This window comes from Neopsephotus bourkii, unplaced genomic scaffold (genome assembly GCF_033783945.1).
Source record: "Neopsephotus bourkii isolate Nb327-2 ecotype Australia unplaced genomic scaffold, CSIRO-AGI_Nbou_v1 NB_659, whole genome shotgun sequence".
In the NCBI taxonomy this organism is placed as follows: domain Eukaryota; kingdom Metazoa; phylum Chordata; class Aves; order Psittaciformes; family Psittacidae; genus Neopsephotus; species Neopsephotus bourkii.
In genome coordinates, this window is record NW_026901158.1 from 5219776 (window position 1) to 5237317 (window position 17542).

General features: G+C 61.4%; 1 protein-coding gene across 1 annotated transcript in view; it reads right to left on the reverse strand.

Moving 5' to 3' along the window:
* Positions 1 to 322: 322 nt before the first annotated feature.
* The window catches only part of HMCN2 (hemicentin 2), a 34780-nt gene continuing 17560 nt past the window's right edge, over positions 323 to 17542 (reverse strand). Inside the window, exons 36-83 of the mRNA XM_061352750.1 lie at positions 17426 to 17539; positions 17168 to 17254; positions 16512 to 16688; positions 15935 to 16111; positions 15451 to 15564; positions 14805 to 14947; positions 14541 to 14691; positions 14108 to 14326; positions 13840 to 13953; positions 13585 to 13772; positions 13354 to 13450; positions 12947 to 13108; positions 12496 to 12609; positions 12253 to 12384; positions 11615 to 11758; positions 11362 to 11521; positions 10777 to 10901; positions 10511 to 10694; positions 10238 to 10335; positions 9815 to 10087; positions 9534 to 9724; positions 9375 to 9456; positions 9146 to 9282; positions 8874 to 9015; positions 8555 to 8702; positions 8196 to 8323; positions 7912 to 8068; positions 7676 to 7797; positions 7328 to 7492; positions 7135 to 7242; positions 6909 to 7043; positions 6505 to 6639; positions 6193 to 6383; positions 5690 to 5903; positions 5395 to 5529; positions 5135 to 5325; positions 4977 to 5058; positions 4570 to 4839; positions 3545 to 3694; positions 3201 to 3338; positions 2912 to 3033; positions 2573 to 2810; positions 2379 to 2438; positions 2165 to 2293; positions 1764 to 2081; positions 1424 to 1543; positions 1052 to 1178; positions 323 to 961 (exon numbers count right to left, since the gene is read on the reverse strand). Coding sequence (XP_061208734.1) covers positions 619 to 961; positions 1052 to 1178; positions 1424 to 1543; positions 1764 to 2081; positions 2165 to 2293; positions 2379 to 2438; positions 2573 to 2810; positions 2912 to 3033; positions 3201 to 3338; positions 3545 to 3694; positions 4570 to 4839; positions 4977 to 5058; positions 5135 to 5325; positions 5395 to 5529; positions 5690 to 5903; positions 6193 to 6383; positions 6505 to 6639; positions 6909 to 7043; positions 7135 to 7242; positions 7328 to 7492; positions 7676 to 7797; positions 7912 to 8068; positions 8196 to 8323; positions 8555 to 8702; positions 8874 to 9015; positions 9146 to 9282; positions 9375 to 9456; positions 9534 to 9724; positions 9815 to 10087; positions 10238 to 10335; positions 10511 to 10694; positions 10777 to 10901; positions 11362 to 11521; positions 11615 to 11758; positions 12253 to 12384; positions 12496 to 12609; positions 12947 to 13108; positions 13354 to 13450; positions 13585 to 13772; positions 13840 to 13953; positions 14108 to 14326; positions 14541 to 14691; positions 14805 to 14947; positions 15451 to 15564; positions 15935 to 16111; positions 16512 to 16688; positions 17168 to 17254; positions 17426 to 17539 — 7451 coding nt within the window. The 3' untranslated portion in view covers positions 323 to 618. The remainder of the gene's footprint in view (positions 962 to 1051; positions 1179 to 1423; positions 1544 to 1763; positions 2082 to 2164; positions 2294 to 2378; positions 2439 to 2572; positions 2811 to 2911; positions 3034 to 3200; positions 3339 to 3544; positions 3695 to 4569; positions 4840 to 4976; positions 5059 to 5134; positions 5326 to 5394; positions 5530 to 5689; positions 5904 to 6192; positions 6384 to 6504; positions 6640 to 6908; positions 7044 to 7134; positions 7243 to 7327; positions 7493 to 7675; positions 7798 to 7911; positions 8069 to 8195; positions 8324 to 8554; positions 8703 to 8873; positions 9016 to 9145; positions 9283 to 9374; positions 9457 to 9533; positions 9725 to 9814; positions 10088 to 10237; positions 10336 to 10510; positions 10695 to 10776; positions 10902 to 11361; positions 11522 to 11614; positions 11759 to 12252; positions 12385 to 12495; positions 12610 to 12946; positions 13109 to 13353; positions 13451 to 13584; positions 13773 to 13839; positions 13954 to 14107; positions 14327 to 14540; positions 14692 to 14804; positions 14948 to 15450; positions 15565 to 15934; positions 16112 to 16511; positions 16689 to 17167; positions 17255 to 17425; positions 17540 to 17542) is intronic.

The window sequence follows — 17542 nt, forward strand, 5'->3', positions numbered from 1 at the left end:
TGACCATGGGGCAGGATTGCACCTTCAGATGCTGGACATGGGCCATCAGCATTGTCCCATCCGGACAATCTGCCTTCTACAGTCCAAGGCCACACAGGGAGGTGTCTAAGACAGCAAGTCAGGGCACTCCTCCTGCATGCAGAAGGAAGCTGCTTTCTTCAGGGATATTTAGCCACAAAACACCTTTATTTAGGAAAATTCCATAAATAATTAAGTGTACACAGAAACCAAGTGGGCTAAAAAGAAAAAAAAAAAGGCTATTTCACTTTAACAAGGTTAATGCCAGGGAGCCTGAGGTTGCCCCAGCCCAGGGAATCCTAGAGGGACCCTCACTGACCCCTGTCACCCAGCTCATCCCCTATCCAAGGACTGATAATGGCCAAGGCCACTCCCGGGTGTGTTTGCTCTGGGCTGAGGGTTGCGACAAACCCCGACTGCAAGAGGCTGTAGGAGCACCTCGTCCCCCCCAGGGCCCTGCTGAGTCAGGGACCAGCCAAGGGTGAAGGCAACCGAGGGGTCTGGATGGAGAGGAAAGGCGCAAGCTCAGCGCTCCCTGAGCCGGGTGGGGAGGGACAGGAGGAGATAAGACCCCACCTCCCCTCCTGTCCCTCGGCGGTGTCAGTAGGGGTAGGGCGAGACGGAGATGATGAGGATGAAGATGCTGGGCGCCCGCTGCCTGCCCGGGGCCAGCGCCTGCACCTTGAGGCGGTGCGTGCCGGGGTCCCGCAGCGGGCGCAGGGTGAAGACGATGCCACGGCCGTGCTCGGTGCGGAGGGCGAAGGGGCTGCCCGGCTCCCGCTCCAGCAGCGTGAAGAGGGGATGGCGGGGAAGGGCATTGGCCTGGGTGAGGTGCACCACGGCCCGGCCGGCAGCGATGCCGAGGGGCAGGGTGAGCAGCTCGTACCGCAGCGTGGGGGGACCAGCAGAGCCGCAGTCTGGGGTGCAGAGACCCACACACAGCCTGCACGAGAGGGGAGGGGTGTCAGGGCTGGGACACTGCGGTCCATGGTGCAGTGGGGAGTGTGGGATGAGCACCCACAGCATCACTCACCCAGGGCTGGAGCCTCTCCGGTACCCAGCTGGGCACGGCACATCAGCACACTGGGCACCTCCACGGGTGTTGAAGCACATCTGGTCCGAGCCGCACTGCATAGTGCCCTCTGCACACTCATCCACATCTGTAGGCAGAAGAGAGATAGACCTGAGGGTGAAGGAGTGTCCAAGGATGAAATAGGGATTCAACCCCAGCACCCAACCCCTGCCTGGGCCCTCAGACACTGGGGCAGAGAGACCAAAGGAGGAAGAAGGAGAGAGTTGCAGCCCCAAAGGGGTGACACCCAGGGCACCATGGGGACTGCATTCACACCCCAAGGGATACAGCATCCCCCAGAGCAGGGGCATCCCCCCTGCACCCCACACTGACCATGGCAGCTCTTCCCATTGGGCAGCAGCCGGTACCCAGCGGGGCAGACGCAGCGGTAGCTGCCCGGGGTGTTCCTGCAGTCGTGCTGGCACTGCCTCAGCATCTGGCACTCATCAAGGTCTGTGGGGTGAGAGGGGTGAAGGCAAGCTGGGAGGTGTTAGTCCCCACTGCCCTGCAGCATCCTGGCTCTACCAACCATCCCCAGCACAGCCAAGCCTAGAGAGACCCCAACCCCATGAGCAGGGGCTCAAACAAACGGGGGACAGGGCAGCAACCGGCACAGGAGCTGCCTTTATGGCCTCTGAACTCCCTGCAAAGCCTTTCCCTGATGCACACTCACCAGTGCAGGTGCCATTCCTCCTGATGAAGCCCATGGGGCACGGAGGACCCCGGGCACCCAGCCCCACATCCTTTGCCACCCGGCGAAGGGCAAGCTGGGTGCGTAAGGACCCTCCCCAGGGGCTGCTTGGCCCCAGCCTGCCCACGGGGGTGTCCCGGTGGGTGCTGTCCGTTGTGTCCCCTCCATCCAGCTCTGCTGCCCCACAGTCCCCATCCGGCAGCAGGGTCCTGCCGGAGGGACACAGGCACTCGTAGGAGCCCCGCAGGTTGCGGCACTCGAAGGCACACGGTGGAGGAACCTGCAGGCACTCGTTTATGTCTGGGGGAGGAAAGAGATGGGATGGGGAAACCGAGGCTGGAGCAGGGCAGGAGAGCGACTGTGACCCTGTGCCCAGCTCGTACCCAGGCATGGCCAGCCAGTGCCCAGCGAGTGGTAGCCGGGAGGGCAGACGCAGCGGTAGGTCCCTGCAGTGTTCTGGCAGAGCTGGTTGTACCGGCAGGCATGGGACCCCATGGCACATTCATCGATATCTGGGGAGCAGAGACAGGGTTGGGGTGCTGGGGAGGTAGCACCATGCAGCACCATCCTCACACCCCCCTCGGGAAGGGTCCGTACCAATGCAGTGCAGCTGCCCAGGGCCCAGGATGAATCCCAGTGGGCACTGGTCTCCATCAGCTGTGGGAATCAAGGGGAGGTGATGGGAAGGGACAGGTCACTGCAGGGACGTGGCCTTTGTGCCCTCAGAGCCACCCAGGGCTCACAAGGGATCCCAGGTTCTCCATCCCCATCCCTATGAATCCCTCCGTTACCAGCATCAAGCGAGGCACGGAGCTGGAAGCGGAGCTGCTCTGAGGCTGGGTCATAAGAGGTTTTGATGGAGCTGGCCCGGACATGCTGCACCCGGGGATGCTGCAGGCCCACGGGGGGGTCATACACGATGGTGTGGTTGCAGCGGGCACGGATGATGTGCCCATCCCGCAGGAATCTCTGCACTGAGCCCCCCGAGAGCCGCCCTGTGCCCGTCTGCACATAGCGCTCATTGAAGTCCTGGGGGGAGGCAGGGAGCAGGGTCAGCCATGGACACCCCCCCCCCCAGGATCCCAGTATGAAAGAGGTTGCCCCGCAGGGAGAATGGGCAGCACCAGCACCTGCAGCAGCACCGTGGCATCACCGATGCTCTCGGGCACGGAGCCGCTGATCACGGTGTCCAGCAGCAGAGCACCAGCAGCATCCGTGCCCCGGGAGAGGTGGGTGACCCGCAGGAGCTCTCCTGCCACAGTGGGGAACAGTGAGCAGCAGCCCACAGCATCCCTAAACACAGCTCTACCTCCAATGGGAACCTCAGCCCAGCGCAGAGATGAGTCCCAGGGATGGGGCATAGGGGAGATGGAGGCTCCAGAGCCCCCAGCTACACCTGGGGCCCCCAACACTGCTCACCTGTGCCAAACTGCAGCTGAGATTCCTGATGGAATGTGCCCCGGGTGAGCAGGAACCCATTCCGGGCCTCACTGCTGGTGTGCACCAAGGACCAGTAAATGGGGGCGATGACAGCGACCAGCACCCGCATCAGTGGCCCTGAAGATGGGGGAGAAAAGGGGTCACTCTCCTAACATGCACCCAACCCTCCCCACCTACCCCAGGCTCCTCTCCCATAGGGAGCAGCACAGCTGTGGGGTGCTGCTTTTGGGGCAGAAAAACGCTAAAATGCATCTTTCCCTCCAAATGTACACCTGACACAGGTCAAACCCCTCCCTGGGCTGAGGGCAGGGCTGGTGACCTACCTGCAGCGGGGGGGATGCTGCCGATGCTGCTCCGGATGGCGGTGGTGCCGGACCGCGGGTCCTCCAGCACACGGGCATCAAGGGTGGTGGCACCGAGCTCATGGGTGTTGATGGCCCCGGCCAGGCTGCCCCGCACCCGGCGCGGCTCCTCTGGGGTGAGAGGGACAGGGGGGGTGGTGTTGGGGCTGCTGTCCCTTGGGAAAGAGGGGAATCTGCCCTCTGCATAGTTTGTGTGTTAAGAAAACCTCGTTTTCTGGGGGTGAAGGCTGCAAGCACAGCCCTCAAAGACCCCATAGGTCTGGGCAGCCACGTTGACGGGGGATGCTGCAAGGGTGGCTCCATGTCTTGTACACACAGATGTGCACCAAACCCCCCCCAAATTCTGCTCTGTATCAACCCCTGGTCCTGGCCACAGGCCCAAGCTTTTGTCTGCTTCTCCTCTGGCATATCCAGCATCAAATGCCAGCAGCCATGCAAGGAGCATGCAGAGCATCCTCTGTGCTACTGGCCAGCCTGGCCCTCTGCTCCCCAAGGGGGAGAGGATGCGCCTGTGCATTAAGCAGAGCCCCTGGGAAATGGGAATTGAATCATGAGCAGAAAGGCTGAGGAGAGGCAAATAGGAACGTGGGCTGGCACAGGGCAGCTGTAGGATAAGGATTTGACTGGGCTCAGACCTTTAGGTGAGCAGCAGAAGAGCAGAGAGGGCAAACCAGAGCATGGCAGGGGATTGGAACTAGATGACCTTAAGGTCCTTTCCAACCCTATTCTATGATTCTATGACTGAAGGGGTTTAGAGCAAGCAAGGAAAGACAAATCCCTCCAAACCACCCTGCAGGAGGTCTTACCCTGGGGTGTAACAGCACTAGGGGCAGCCCCAGCCCTGAGCCAGCAAGAAGCCCCCCAGGCTTTGAGCACCCTAGTCTAGAGGAAGGCGTTCCTGCCCATGGAACTGGATGAGCTTTAAAGGTCCCATTCCAACCCAAACCATTCCATGATTCTATGCAGCCGCAGGGGAGGGCACCCACCTTGCACAGCCAGGGAGGCATGGGCCACAGCAGCCCCCAGGGCGTTGCGAGCGAGGCAGGAGTATCTGCCCGCATCGGGGCGGGCAGCAGCGGGCAGCAGCAGCGTGGCATTGGGCAGGATGCGGGCACGGGGACCCTCGGGCAATGGCTCCCCATCGCGCTGCCACTCCACAGACGGGGTGGGCTCCCCAGACACGACACAGTGCAGCAGCACCCGCTGCCCGGCTCGCACCACCACCACCCGCGGCATCACCACCACCACGGGGGCACCTGGGCAAGGAGAGCAGTGCAGCATCCCAGTGGTACTGTGGCCATTCCCCAAGGGCCCAAAGGGGGATCGGGGAGGGCTGAGGGGTGATGTGATAGGCAGTCCCTCAAAAAGTGGGTGCAGAGGGGGCAGCACTCACTCTGTAGGGCCACGGTGATCACCTTTGCCGCTGTGCCTGCATCATTCTCTGCCACACACCGGTAGTGACCCTCGTCGGTGCTCTAGCGGTACCAACAGCATCAATGCAGTGCTTGGCTTTGTCATGGAAAGCACTGGCACCCCTTAAGCCCCACTCACCCTCACGGCTTGGATGGCCAAGGAGCCATTGTGCAGCAGACGCAGGCGCCCACCAGCCACCACCGGCACCCCATCCTTGCTCCAGCGGACAAGGGGCAGGGGGTGGCCCTGGGCGTTGCAATGGAGAAGGACATCATCCCCGGGATGCTCCACCTGGTAGGTGCTGGGGTCCCCCAGTATGATGGGTGCCTCTGGGAAAGGGAGAAGGATGGCAGAGGTAGGGGGCCAGCTGAGCACCCCGGTTCCCTGCCAGCACCTACCTCTGATGGAGACAAAGGCGGTGGCCCTGATGGCACCAGCTTTGTTCTCTGCATGGCAGATGTAGGTCCCGCTGTTGGCACGCGTGGCTGCCTCCCGTCTCAGGGTGCTCCATCCACTCTGCCCCGACACGCCATCTGTGGGTGCAAAACACCCAAACAGCGTGGTTGGGGACCAGCCATACAAACCCTACACACCCAGGCATGCCGGTGCTCCGGTAAGTGGAACAAAGCCTGGGATGGCAGCAGGACTGCATCCTCCCCCAGGCTCAGCATCCCCTGCCCGCTGCCGACGCACCGGTGATGAGCTGCCCGTTGGACATCCAGGATACTCGGGGCTGGGGGCTGCCCGTGGCGGCACAGACCAGCTCCAGCCGCTCGCCCCGGCTCAGGGTGACGTCCTGGGGCAGGCGGGTGAAGGTGGGCAGGGTGTGGATGGAGAGGGAGAGCCGGCGAGCAGCGCTCCCGGCCGAGTTCACCGCGGTGCAGGAGTAGCTCCCGGCATCCCCTTCCTGCATGGGGAAAAGGGGAGGATAAGGAGCGGTCAGCTTGAGTCTGGGGTCCAGCTGCAGCCGGGGCTCACTGCGCTGTGGCTCTGTGCACCCAAAAAGCCGTAGGTCATCCACTGCCTGAATCACACACTGCCCCAACCCAACAGATTGCAGAGGACCAAACAGGGTTTTCCCTTTCTGAAAGCAGCCAGGGACACGGCGTGATGCAGAACAACCCTTTCCTTTCAGCAGCAGCAGACACTTGTTTGGCCTTACAGCTGGCTTGGCAGCAGGAAGGGGTGGTCCTTACCTGGACATCCCGGAGCAGTAGGTCCCCGGAGGGCAGGACAGTGGCCTTCCCCCCACCGCCCCGCACTGGGGCTCCATCCCGGCTCCAGGACACGCGGGGCTCAGGAACACCACGGGCAGCACAGGGCAGCAGCACCTCCAGCCCCTCCAGCACAGCCAGCTCCACCGGGCCAGCGGCAATGACGGGGGGCACTGGATGGGGCAAGGACAGGGATTTGCTTGCACCTTCACAGCCACATCTCACTGCAGGGTGCAGGGGAAGGAGCAGAGCAAGAGGAGAGGGCAAGTGATGGGGCTCTGGTTGCTGCCTTACCTTGCACAATCAGCCTGGTCCTCCCCGCAGCAGTGCCTGAGGGGTTGCGAGCCACGCACAGGTAGGTGCCTGCATCCCTTGGGGAGGCTTGCAGGAGATGGAGCTGCCCGTTGGGGAGCACCTTCAGCCCAGGCCCTGCAGGGAATGAAGGGCAGGGTGTGCAATGCAGCCATGCCAGTGTGCGGATGGATGGTGTGCAGGGACTGCTTCCCACCCTTCCTGGGGCTTCTCCAGGGAATGGCTCCAGCGACCACTGCACCCATCCTGGTCAGGAGCTGGGAGAACCATCCAGTGTCACCCAGCACCCTGCTAGGACACCCACAACCCATGGCACCCAATCCCCACCCCAGGCAAAGGCTGCAGGCAGCACGGGCTCTGCCAGCCCCAAGCAGGCTCCCTCTCACCTCCGGCAATGCCAACACCATCCTTCAGCCAGGTGACCTCCGGCTGGGGGATGCCTGTCGCCTCGCAGGACAGCACCGTGCTGGTGTTGATCATCACCATCACCATGGCAGGCAGGGGCTTCAAGGCAGGGGGGTCTGCAAGCAGCAGGGCAGCGCTGCTCAGCAGGGCTCCCCTCCAAGCTGTGCCAAGGAACAGGGATCAGGACCCGCTGGGAGCTGCATGTACCATGCACCGTGAGCCGGAGGTGCTTTCGGGCCGTGCCAGCAGCGCTCCTCGCAGTGCATGTGTAGTGACCAGCGTGTGCGGGCAGCGCCTGCCTGATCTCCAGGGCCCCTGCAAGGCAGCGGAGGGAGGCAGCAGGCAGAAGGCAGGCAGGGACCCAGTGCCCTGCTGGGGCTGCGCTGCCCCGTGCCTGTACCTGTGGGCAGGATGCGGTACCCCCCTCCACGGCTGCCCAGACGAGCCCCCTCCTTGCTCCATGACACTGCAGGGGGGGGCACACCGGAGCTGTAGCAGGTAAGGACAGCAGGGGACAGCCGGGTGACCACCACGTCTGTAAGGTCATCGGCAATGGTGGGAGGCACTGGGGGGGGCAAGGCAAGAAGGTGAGCAGGGCTGCATGGCAGATGCTGAATGGGATTCCATCCCCATGCACTTGGGCATAGACATTGCTTTCTTTCTTGCCCAGTTCTAGAGAGGGGACCCAACCCCACAGGAGACCCGTGGCACCTGGGAAAGCTGCTCCCAGCCCTAACAGCTCACTCACCATGGACGGACACACTGAAGGCCTTGCGTGCCTCTCCAGCAGCATTGGTAGCGATGCACTCGAACCACCCCTCATCCCGGGGACCAGGGCTGGTGATGAGCAGTGACCCAGATGACTGCAAGCTGCATGGGCAGAGCATCGGGGTCAACCTCTGCCCCATGAGGAACAGGGAGAAGGGAAGGAAGGGTCCTATGGTGAAACCCTTTGGTGGGTGAGGTGCCCGGTGCTGTGGGTACCTGTAGGCGCCAGGCGGGAGGTGTGGGTTCAGGGGGTGTCCATCCTTCTCCCATCTGATGTGGGGCTCAGGGGATCCCCAGGCATCACAGCCCAGTGTGGCCGGCTGCTGAGCCAGCAGGGTGAGGTTGGAGGGCCCGGGGCTGATGGCAGGAGGGACTGTGGAAGCACATGGTGATGATGATCAGAGGATGGCAGCACATCATTGCACCGATGAGAGCTGCCCAGCAGCCATGGGTTGGACTGGGGTGAGCCCAGGAAGGACCCATCGGGCTCATCCACTTACCCAGGATGTGGAGGTCCAGGCCTCGCCAGTCGGAGCCGGCAGGGCTGGATGCCATGCAGAGGTAATAGCCTGAATCCTGGACCTGAACAGGGTTAATCTGCAGGGAGCCTCCTGGCAGGAGCTGCAGCCTGGGCAAGGAGAGCAAAGCAGCCCCTTGAGGCTCCGCATGTCCGGGCTGCAACACATGGGGACAGGCATCGGGGAGGGTGACACGTACCACTGCAGCCCCATAGCACGTGTCCACTAGTGTGGGGCCAGCTTTTTATAGGGGGCCGGTGCTCCAGGCACACCAAACACCCACTGATGGGGAGGGTGGCACGACCCGAGAGCCAGCTCCTGGTGCCCGCACAGCCCCGTACCTGCTGCTCCCGCGGAGGGGCAGGAGCCGTCCATCCCTCCGCCACGTCACTCGGGGCCCGGGCCACCCCTGCGCCCGGCACGGCAGCACGGCAGAGCCATTGAGCAGTGCTCTCACCTCCCCGGGGCCCGCCTGGATCTCCGGGGCCACTGCGGCAGAGCAGAAAGCCAGAGACAGGGCTCAGGGCATGGAGAGCCTCAGCCCCAACCCTGCCTTCCCACTACCCCAACCACGGGGCACCCCATAGCACTGCACAGCCCCGAGCTAATGGGGAGGGAGCGTTCACCGCTACCAAAGCCCCGTGACAGGGTGGCACTCACCATGGACCTCCATGTGGATGCTCCGGCTGGTGCCCCCCGGTGCATTGGTGTCCCTACAGCTGTATTCCCCACCATCCGCTGCCACCACAGCCTGGATCTGCAGGAAGCGTCCCTCGGCCAGGATGCGCCTGTGGGAATCCTCCTGACACCCCCCCCCCCAGAACCTTCCATCAGCATCTCCTCCCCATTCACCACCACCACGAGCCCCAAGGGGCTGGTTAAGGTGCACCCCAGCCCCTGCACCAGCCCAGGTCCCATCACATCACACACACCTGCAGCGGGGAGCCCTCCCGGTGCCACTCGATGTGTGGGGACGGCACAGCATCCTTTGGGCACTCCAGGATGAGCTGCCCGCCCACCATAGCAGTGATGCTGGGGGTCTCTCCGATGCTCGCCATGCTGAGAGGTGCTGTGGGAGTCAGGGGGTGGTGAATGGGTTGGGCACCCACATATTTGTCCCCATACATCATGCATAAGGCTCCCATTCTAGGGCCATGTTACCTTGGATGGTGATGTGGAAGCTCCTGCTGTCCTCCCCAGCAGGACTGGTCGCCAGGCAGGTGTACAGACCAGCATCAGCCACCTACACAGAGCCAGGAGAGAGAAACCCTGGGGCACAAAGAGAAAGTGCAAGTGGGGAGAAGGAAGAGGAGCCTCTACCTTCGTGCTCTCGATGTGGAGGGTGCTCTCATTCCCCAACACAAGCCAGGGCCCTGCCAGCAGCCGTCCATCCTTCTCCCAGGTGACAGTGGGCACGGGGACCCCCGTCACCACGCACGTCAGCTCTAGCGGGGTGCCCACAGTGATGGCCATCTCGGTGGGCTGGGACGCAGCCTTGATGCGGGGTGGCTCTGCAAGGCACACAGTGAGATGGGTGCGCTCATCCCCTCCTCGCACCCAAAACACACCCTTGCTCCCACATCCCCGGCGGACGCACGCACCCATCACCAGCAGGTGGAAGGCTTTGCTGGCCTCCCCCACCTCGTTTGCAGCCAGGCAGGAGTACACCCCAGCATCAGCCGGCCCCACAGCCCCCAGGCTCAGCCGTGGGGTGCCGCGCTCCCCGGTGCTCTGCCATGGCAGGGGCTCTCCATCCTTCAGCCAGGTCACTGCCGGTGCTGGGGACCCGGTGGCATCGCAGGTGAAGGTGACATCGGAGCCCTCGGCCACCATCTGTTCCTCACTGCTGTCCGGGCTCTCCAGGACGGGAGGCACTGGGGAGGGAGGAATTCCCTTTATAGGGGGTTATGGGAGGAAAGGGGGATGCCCAGGCACTGGGGATGTGCTTGGCAGGTCCCTGCTGTCCTGTGGGCACTCAGCATCCCCGCAGGGTCTGCCCTCCCCGAATCCCTCATTTCCCATACCCCGTATCTGCAGGACGAAGCTGCGATCGGCCACCCCTGCCCGGCTGGAAGCAATGCAGGTGTAGAGCCCGGCGTCAGAGACCTGTGCCTTGGAGATCCTATCCCACGGAATGGGAAACAGGGATGGGATGGAGACATCACGTCCAGGTCCCCCTCTGCCCACCAAAGCCTCCACACTGAGATGCAGCCACCTCAGCGTGCACCCCATCAATCAAACCTGGGTACCAGTCCCAAAGCCTGCATCCGAGCATCACTACAGGGGTGGCTTCTTACCGGAGAACATGCCCAGCTGATAACAGGGTGACACGGGGGGACAACTGCAGGGGCAGCCCATCCTTCAGCCAGGTCACGTGCAGTGGAGGGGACCCCCGTGCCTGGCACTCCAGTGTCACCATTGCAGACAGGACACCCCGGACCACCTCTGAGTCATCAGCACCTCTCTGGATGGCAGGAGGGACTGGGCGAGGGGACAGAGGGGCTGATGTGGCTGCAAGGAGCTGATGGCCCTGGCCCTGCCCATGGGTCCCGGCTCTGCTCACCCAGCACGCTCAGTGTGTGCAGCTGTGTGTCTTCACCTGCGCTGTTCCGGGCCAGGCACGTGTATGCCCCCGAGTCGGCAGCTTGGAGACCCTCAAGGAGCAGGGAGCTGCCATCCGGGGACATCCTGCATGGGGAGGATGGAGCAGTGACCTGTGTGTCCATCCCTAATGTGCCCATGGGGTGGAGATGCTCTGTGCTTGGTTCAAACCCAGGTTGCAGGGTTTGGGATGTGCTGCAAGGCCAGGGCAGTGGCTGGGACTCTGCCAGGAAGCAGGGCCATCCAGGGTACCAGGGCTTGACGCATGATGATGTTCCTCAGCAATCACAGAGTGGTTTGGATGGGAAGGGAGCTTAAAGCTCATCCAGCTCCAACCCCTGCCACGGGCAGGGACCCCTTCCACTGGAGCAGCTTGCTCCAAGCCCCTGTGTCCAACCTGGCCTTGAGCACTGCCAGGGATGGGGCAGCCACAGCTTCTCTGGGCACCCTGTGCCAGCCCAAGCAGTCGGAGGGGGAAGCAGCAGCAGAGCTCACCCTGCCTCGCACTGCACAGGGGGAAACTGAGGCACGGATGGTGCAGACTCACCGGGCGTGGGAAGGGGGCTGCAGCCGCAGGGGCTGCCCATCCTTCAGCCAGGAGATCCGGGGCGGGGGCTGCCCCTCTGCCTGGCACTCCAGCATCACCCCTCCGCCCTCCAGCACGCTGTGCTCACTGGGGACCCCCGCGCTGGTGATCCGGGGTGCCACTGCACCGGGGAGAGAGGGAGGATGAGGATGGGGAGGAAGAGGAAGGGAATGAAGGCTCCCTCTGATGGAGGAGCCATCACAGGAAGCCCTACCTCGCACCAGCACCAGGAAGTCCTTGCGTGTCTCAGTGCCTGTGCCCTGCACCAGGCAAGTGTACCGGCCCTGGTGGAAGGGCTGGAGGGGGCTGAGCTGCAGCTGGCTCCCCCCAGGCACCAGGCCCTGCTCTGGGCTGTTGTCTGCAAGGAGAGAGGGTGAATGAAGGTGCTGCAGCAGTGATGCTCCACCAAGCCCTCTCCCAGGGATACTATCATGCTCCACTCTTCCTACCCCCAGGACCCAGGTTTGGGGACATTGCTAAAGCAGAGGATGGGGTCTGCATTGCACTGGGCATCACTAGAGCTCTGCAGGAGAAAAGGGCCACTGGTTTGGGGGCAAACCCCTGTCCTAGCAAATACCCCAAAAGCTGGTACCTACAGGGCTCACTCCCGCATCCCTCCATCACATCGTATGCCCACATCCCATCGCTTTAAGCCTCAGCAACAAATCTGAGGCCTGTTAAAAATACGTAGGGAAAGTACCAGCCCCTTCATGCTCTACCCCCTCCCCTGTGAGGCTCTAGAGGTCTCTTGCAGCAGGATTAGAAATGGGGAAACTGAGGCAGGATTGCTTCAGAGAGGGTGGCAGCAAGGGTGGGGATGGCAGCATGGCCCAGGCTGTGCTGTGCACATACCCAGCGGGCTCCCATCCTTCAGCCAGGTGATGGCAGGGGCGGTCACACCGGTGACTTGGCAGGTCAGGATGAGAGAGGTCCCCATGTTGGCTTCGAGCATCTCCTGCTGCGGGTCCTGGATGTCAGGGGGCTCTGAGGAGGGGAAGGAGCAGGGATGGAAGAGTGAAAAGGAGCCTGATGTTTGCTCTCAGCTCTAGTGGGCACTTGGGAGGCAAAGCTCCCTCCGAAGCCCTCACCCCCTACCATGCACAGTGAGGATGAAGCGCTTCTCATCCTGGCCAGCTACATTCAGCGCCACACACGTGTATGTGCCCGAGCTGGAAGACTGCAGGCGAGAGAGCTGCAGCACCCGGGAGCCTGCAGGGAGCAGAGCAAGGAGTCAGGAGCAGGTCTGGAGCACCCCACAGGAAAGCAGCCAGCCAAGCTCTGTCTAAAAGGTGTCTGACCATCCAAACCCCGCTTTGAGGTCCGAGGCCTCATGGTGCACAGCAGCAAAGGGTGCTGAGCTCCTGGGGAGCAGCAGTGCAGAGTCTGCAGGATGCTCTCCAGAGCAGCAGGATGTTAGTGCATGGAACAGCTAAAACTCTGAGCTTGGGTGCCATGTGTGGCATACAGAAGGGCTGATTAGGAGAGCTAGAGCCCACCACCAGTGGCTATGCCCAGCCCCAGGGGAGAGGCTGTCCCCCTGATGTACCTGGAGTGAGGGTCACCTCCTCACTGAGCTGCAGGATGCGGCCATCCTTGTACCAGGCAATCTCTGCTGTGGGGTGGGACCGGACATCGCACACCAACGAGATGCTGCCGTTGATGACACCATCGATGCTTTCGGGGTTTGTGCCCGCAATCCAGGGAGCTTCTGCTCCAGAACACCCCAAAAGACAGAGCCAAGGGGGAAGCATCACCGCAGAGGCTGAGCTCTCCGCAGGAGGAGATGCACACCGAGCATCTTGTGCTGGCACCTCCTGGCACAGGGTAAGCATGAAAGCACGAGGAGACAGAGGCAGCCATGTGGTTTGGGAGCCACTGCTAGCAAAAGAGGAAGAGGAGGAGGAGGAGGGTGGTGAATCAGCAACCAGGGAAGGGTTGCTGGCAATACCTTACCCTGCACAGTGAGGGCAAAGTGCTTCTCAGCTGACCCAGCCGGGTTCTCGGCCACGCACGTGTAGCTGCCCATGTCACCCACCTCCACTGCAGCCACCTGCAAAGGGGGAGCAGAGCTCTGCTGGGGCTCCCTTAGGGACCTTGGCACACAGCAACCCAAGGGAGGGAAGAGCATCTCATTCCCTCCATCTGATCTCTATTGTGCTGCCCCCAGCCGAGGGGGACACCGACCTGCAGCACTGTGCCGCCCTCCAGGAGCTGATGCCGTGGGCCAGCCACAACAGGGACATCATTCCAGAGCCAGGACACCGCAGGCACCGGGTGCCCAGTGGCCTCGCACCTGAAGCGGACGGTGCCATTGATGGTGGCCGTCACCTCCTCAGCCAAGTCCTCCGTGGCACCGCGGAAGGCCGGGGCGGCTGGAAGCAGGCGGTTATGGGGCTGCCGTGTGCCTCCATCCTCTCCCTGCCCCAGCCCCGTACTCACTCAGCACCTCCAGCTCATAGTGCAGGCGGCCCCGTCCCGCTGCACCGGCTGCCTCACACGTGTACCTGCCTGCATCCTCCTCCCTCACTGCCGGCAGCTCCAGCACCCGGCCCCCTATGGCAAAGAGCAGCGGTCAGAGGGTCCCTCCTGCATCCCTGCATGTCCCACAGGCAGGATCCAACCTCCTCCACACTATGGATGCTCTCAACCCACAGAGCTTCTGCAGGAGCCCCCTTCAAACCCCACAGTGGGGGTCCATGCTTATTACCTAACAGCATCCGCACACCCTGGCCAGGGGAGAGGGGCTCCCCATCCTTGTACCAGGTGAGCTGGGGCGGTGGAATGGCGTTGGTGTCGCAGTACAGGGCGGTGGGCTGGTTGAGGACAGCTTGCCGGTGCTCCGTCACCTCCCCATCCTGGTCTTCCTCCCGGTAGAAGACCTCAAGTGCTTCACTGGAGCTTGTCTGCTGCTGGAAGAAGGGTGGCACTGCGGGGACAGGCTGTGGTCAGCTGTGGGGAATGGGGACTCGCACCTCCACATGCAACCAGAGCATCTGCCCAGGCCTGACTGGCACCAAGGAGATGCTTGTTTTCCTGCAGGTACAAGCTCCCTTCCTGCACACCCTGCTCTGCTCCCACAAGGACCCCACCAAGGACCCCTCCTCTTGCTGAGGCACCCACTGCTACAGGCACTGGCTCACCTTGGACATGCACGATGAAGTCCTTGGCATCTTCACCCACAGCATTGGTGGCCACGCAGCTGTAATGCCCCGAATCTGAGACACTGGCTGGTTTGATCTGAAGGACCTGCCCCTCGCTGAGGATCTGGAGGTGGCCATCGCTTTCCAGGAGCTGCATGGGCACAAGGCACAGAGGAAACAATGGTAGGAGGAGATTACACAGCCAGGAGTGGGATAGAGCCCAGCCAGCACCTCCTCTTTTAGGAGTCACAGTCAGGGCCTCACCTGCTTGTCCTTGTACCAGTGGATGATGGGCTCGGGCACAGCCCAGGTCTCACACTCCAGCATCACTGTGCTGTTGACCCTGGCTTTCACCTCCTTCACAGCATATTCCCCTGAAGGCTCATCTCCAGCAATCCAGGGAGGAACTAGTGTGGAGACATGGCACAGAGGAGAGAAGAGCTCTCATCGCCTTGCTTTGCCCTAGTCAACGACAGGCAGCACCTCGGGATACTGATGGACTCAACAAGTGGTGTCCTTCGGGGGTGTGTTGGGACCAGTATTGTTTTGTGCCACGTCAGTGGCATAGTGGGAGCAAGTGCACCCTCTCCTGTGAAAGACAGGCTGAGAGAGTTGGGGTTGGTCAGCCTGGAGAAGAAAAGGCTCTGAGGAGACCCCATAGCACTTTCCAGTGCATAAAGGGGCCAGCAAGAAAGCTGGAGAGGGGCCTTTGACAAGGGTCTGTAGGGACAGGACAAAGGGGAATGGCTTTAACCTGACAGGGGAGATCAGATGCTTTTTTGGGTGGCAACACCAGCTGCACAAGGTGCAGCTCCCTGGGATGAAGGCATGGGAAGGGAAGGAAGGAGCACTGGCTTGGTTACAGTGGGGGGATCTCTGCAGGAATTAAAGGCATGGAAAGCTCCCGCACCCAGGACCTTCACAGAGTAGTTCTTCATGGCCTCCCCGTCTCCATTGGCCACAATGCAGCTGTATGTGCCTGCATCCTCTTCTTGTGCATTCAGGATCTGCAGCCCGTGGCCACCTGGGCAAAGGGGGATCTCCTGAGGGGGTCTCTACTCACATCCTCAGCTCTCTATCCCCAAGCAGCACAGAAGGCATCCTAAGGGACCTGCTGACCACCCGCAAGCCTGACCCAAGGGGGTCCAATGCTCCTCTGGAGCCCAGTTTCCAGGTTTATGGAAATCAGTGCTATCCCACTGATGCTGCTGAGGACGCTCTATTGATAATTAGATGATGCAGCACATAGAAAAGCAGCATCCACCTGATGGGTCCTGCAGGATGATGACCTCATCATCCCATTGCCCTGGACCACAGCCAGACCAACGAAAAGCCCCGCTCCCAATCCCACAGGCATGCAGCAAGGGGGCACTGTGGTCATGCCAGCACAGTACCAGGGAGCAGGAGGATGTTTCTAGATGCTTTGAGGGGAACCTCATCCTTTAGCCAGGTGATACTGGGAGATGGGTATTCCAGAGCCTCGCAGACCAGGGAGATGGGGTTGTTGATGATCACCGTGACTTCTTCTGCAGCAGCAGCGCTGTGGGCATCTCCAGCAAAGGTAGGACTGGCTGCAGAGATGTATTTGTGCAGCTGATCAGCTTCAGCACCCACTTAGGCTTCCCAATGCTTCACCTCCCCACCAGAGAGCATGACCCAAGATCAGGGAGTTGGACTTGACCATACAGCATGTACAACACAAGTCCAGCTTCAGACTCTGCCCTGAGTTGCTGCCCTCCAAAACCAAAAGATATATACCCCTTTCCCATACACCATCATCAGAAACAGATCCTGCACTACATGGACCCTCCAAGAGGTCTCACAAGTGCTTGGGGTCACATCCAAGACCTTATGCCATTCCATACCAAGGGATCCTCACCACCTACCTGGGGTAGTCAATGACAAAGCCCTCTAATTCCATGTCCCCTGCTCACACCTGAGACTCTGTCTCCATCCAAAAGCATCTCATACCCAAAACATGTAGCAGGTAGTGCTTGGTTTGATTTGCCACAGAGCAGGAGTAGCGGCCAGCATCAGACAGGGAGGCTCGGGGGATGTGGAGCATGGAGCCATCAGGAGATATGGAGGTGTCCCCACTGGGCAGAGCGTGGCCGTCTTTCAGCCAGGTGATCTGGGGCTGGGGGTTGCCTGTGTGGGATGGAAAGCAGGTTTGAGCCTTCAATAGTGAAGTTTTTCCATGTGTGAGCACAGCCTGACCGGGGTCACTGCGCTGGGGCTTTTCTGGGAAGCCGGAACATCATCCCAAATCCAAGATTGTCATGATCTGGATGAGGGTTTTACAGGCTGTTGGATGAGCCAGCGAGAAGAAAGAAAACTGTCCTGAGTAGGAGGTGATTGATTATCCCCACCACTAAAGGAGAAACCAGATTAGAGGGATTTCAGCTCCATTTGGGAAAGATCGGAGCTTATGTCATGGAACAAGTTCCCCACGTGGGCTCCCCCTCCCCAGCACTTCCCGGACAGCCCAACTGCAAAGCCAGGAACTATCCCAAAGAACCTCTTCAGCTGCTCTCTCCCTTTGGGATGCAGCCATCCGTTTGCTCTGCACCCCAAAGGGAGGCTCAGGTCAGCCCCCACCTCCTCGTGCCACCCCGTGTGATGCTCACCCGCAGCCAGGCAGGACCAGGTGATGGGGTGACCCTCATGCACTTTGATGATCTCTTCTTCACCCACGTTCTCGATGTGGGGAGGAACTGGGAACACAAGGCACCAGGGACCTCAGCAGCTGGACATCCTCACCGAGCCTCTGAGCTCACATGCTAAGGCACAAAGGAGCCCAGCACTGCAGCCCCCACCGTGCCCAGTCTTAACTTGTGCCTCTTCCTGCAAGGATGAAACTGAAATCCTTAAAGCCCTCTCCTTACCTAGGACCTCCACGTAGAAATGCCTCCTGGCCTCCCCAGCTACGTTGCTGGCCAGGCAGGAATAGTGGCCACCATCCTGCGCTCGGGCATGGCTGAGCCTCAGCAGCCAGCCCCCTG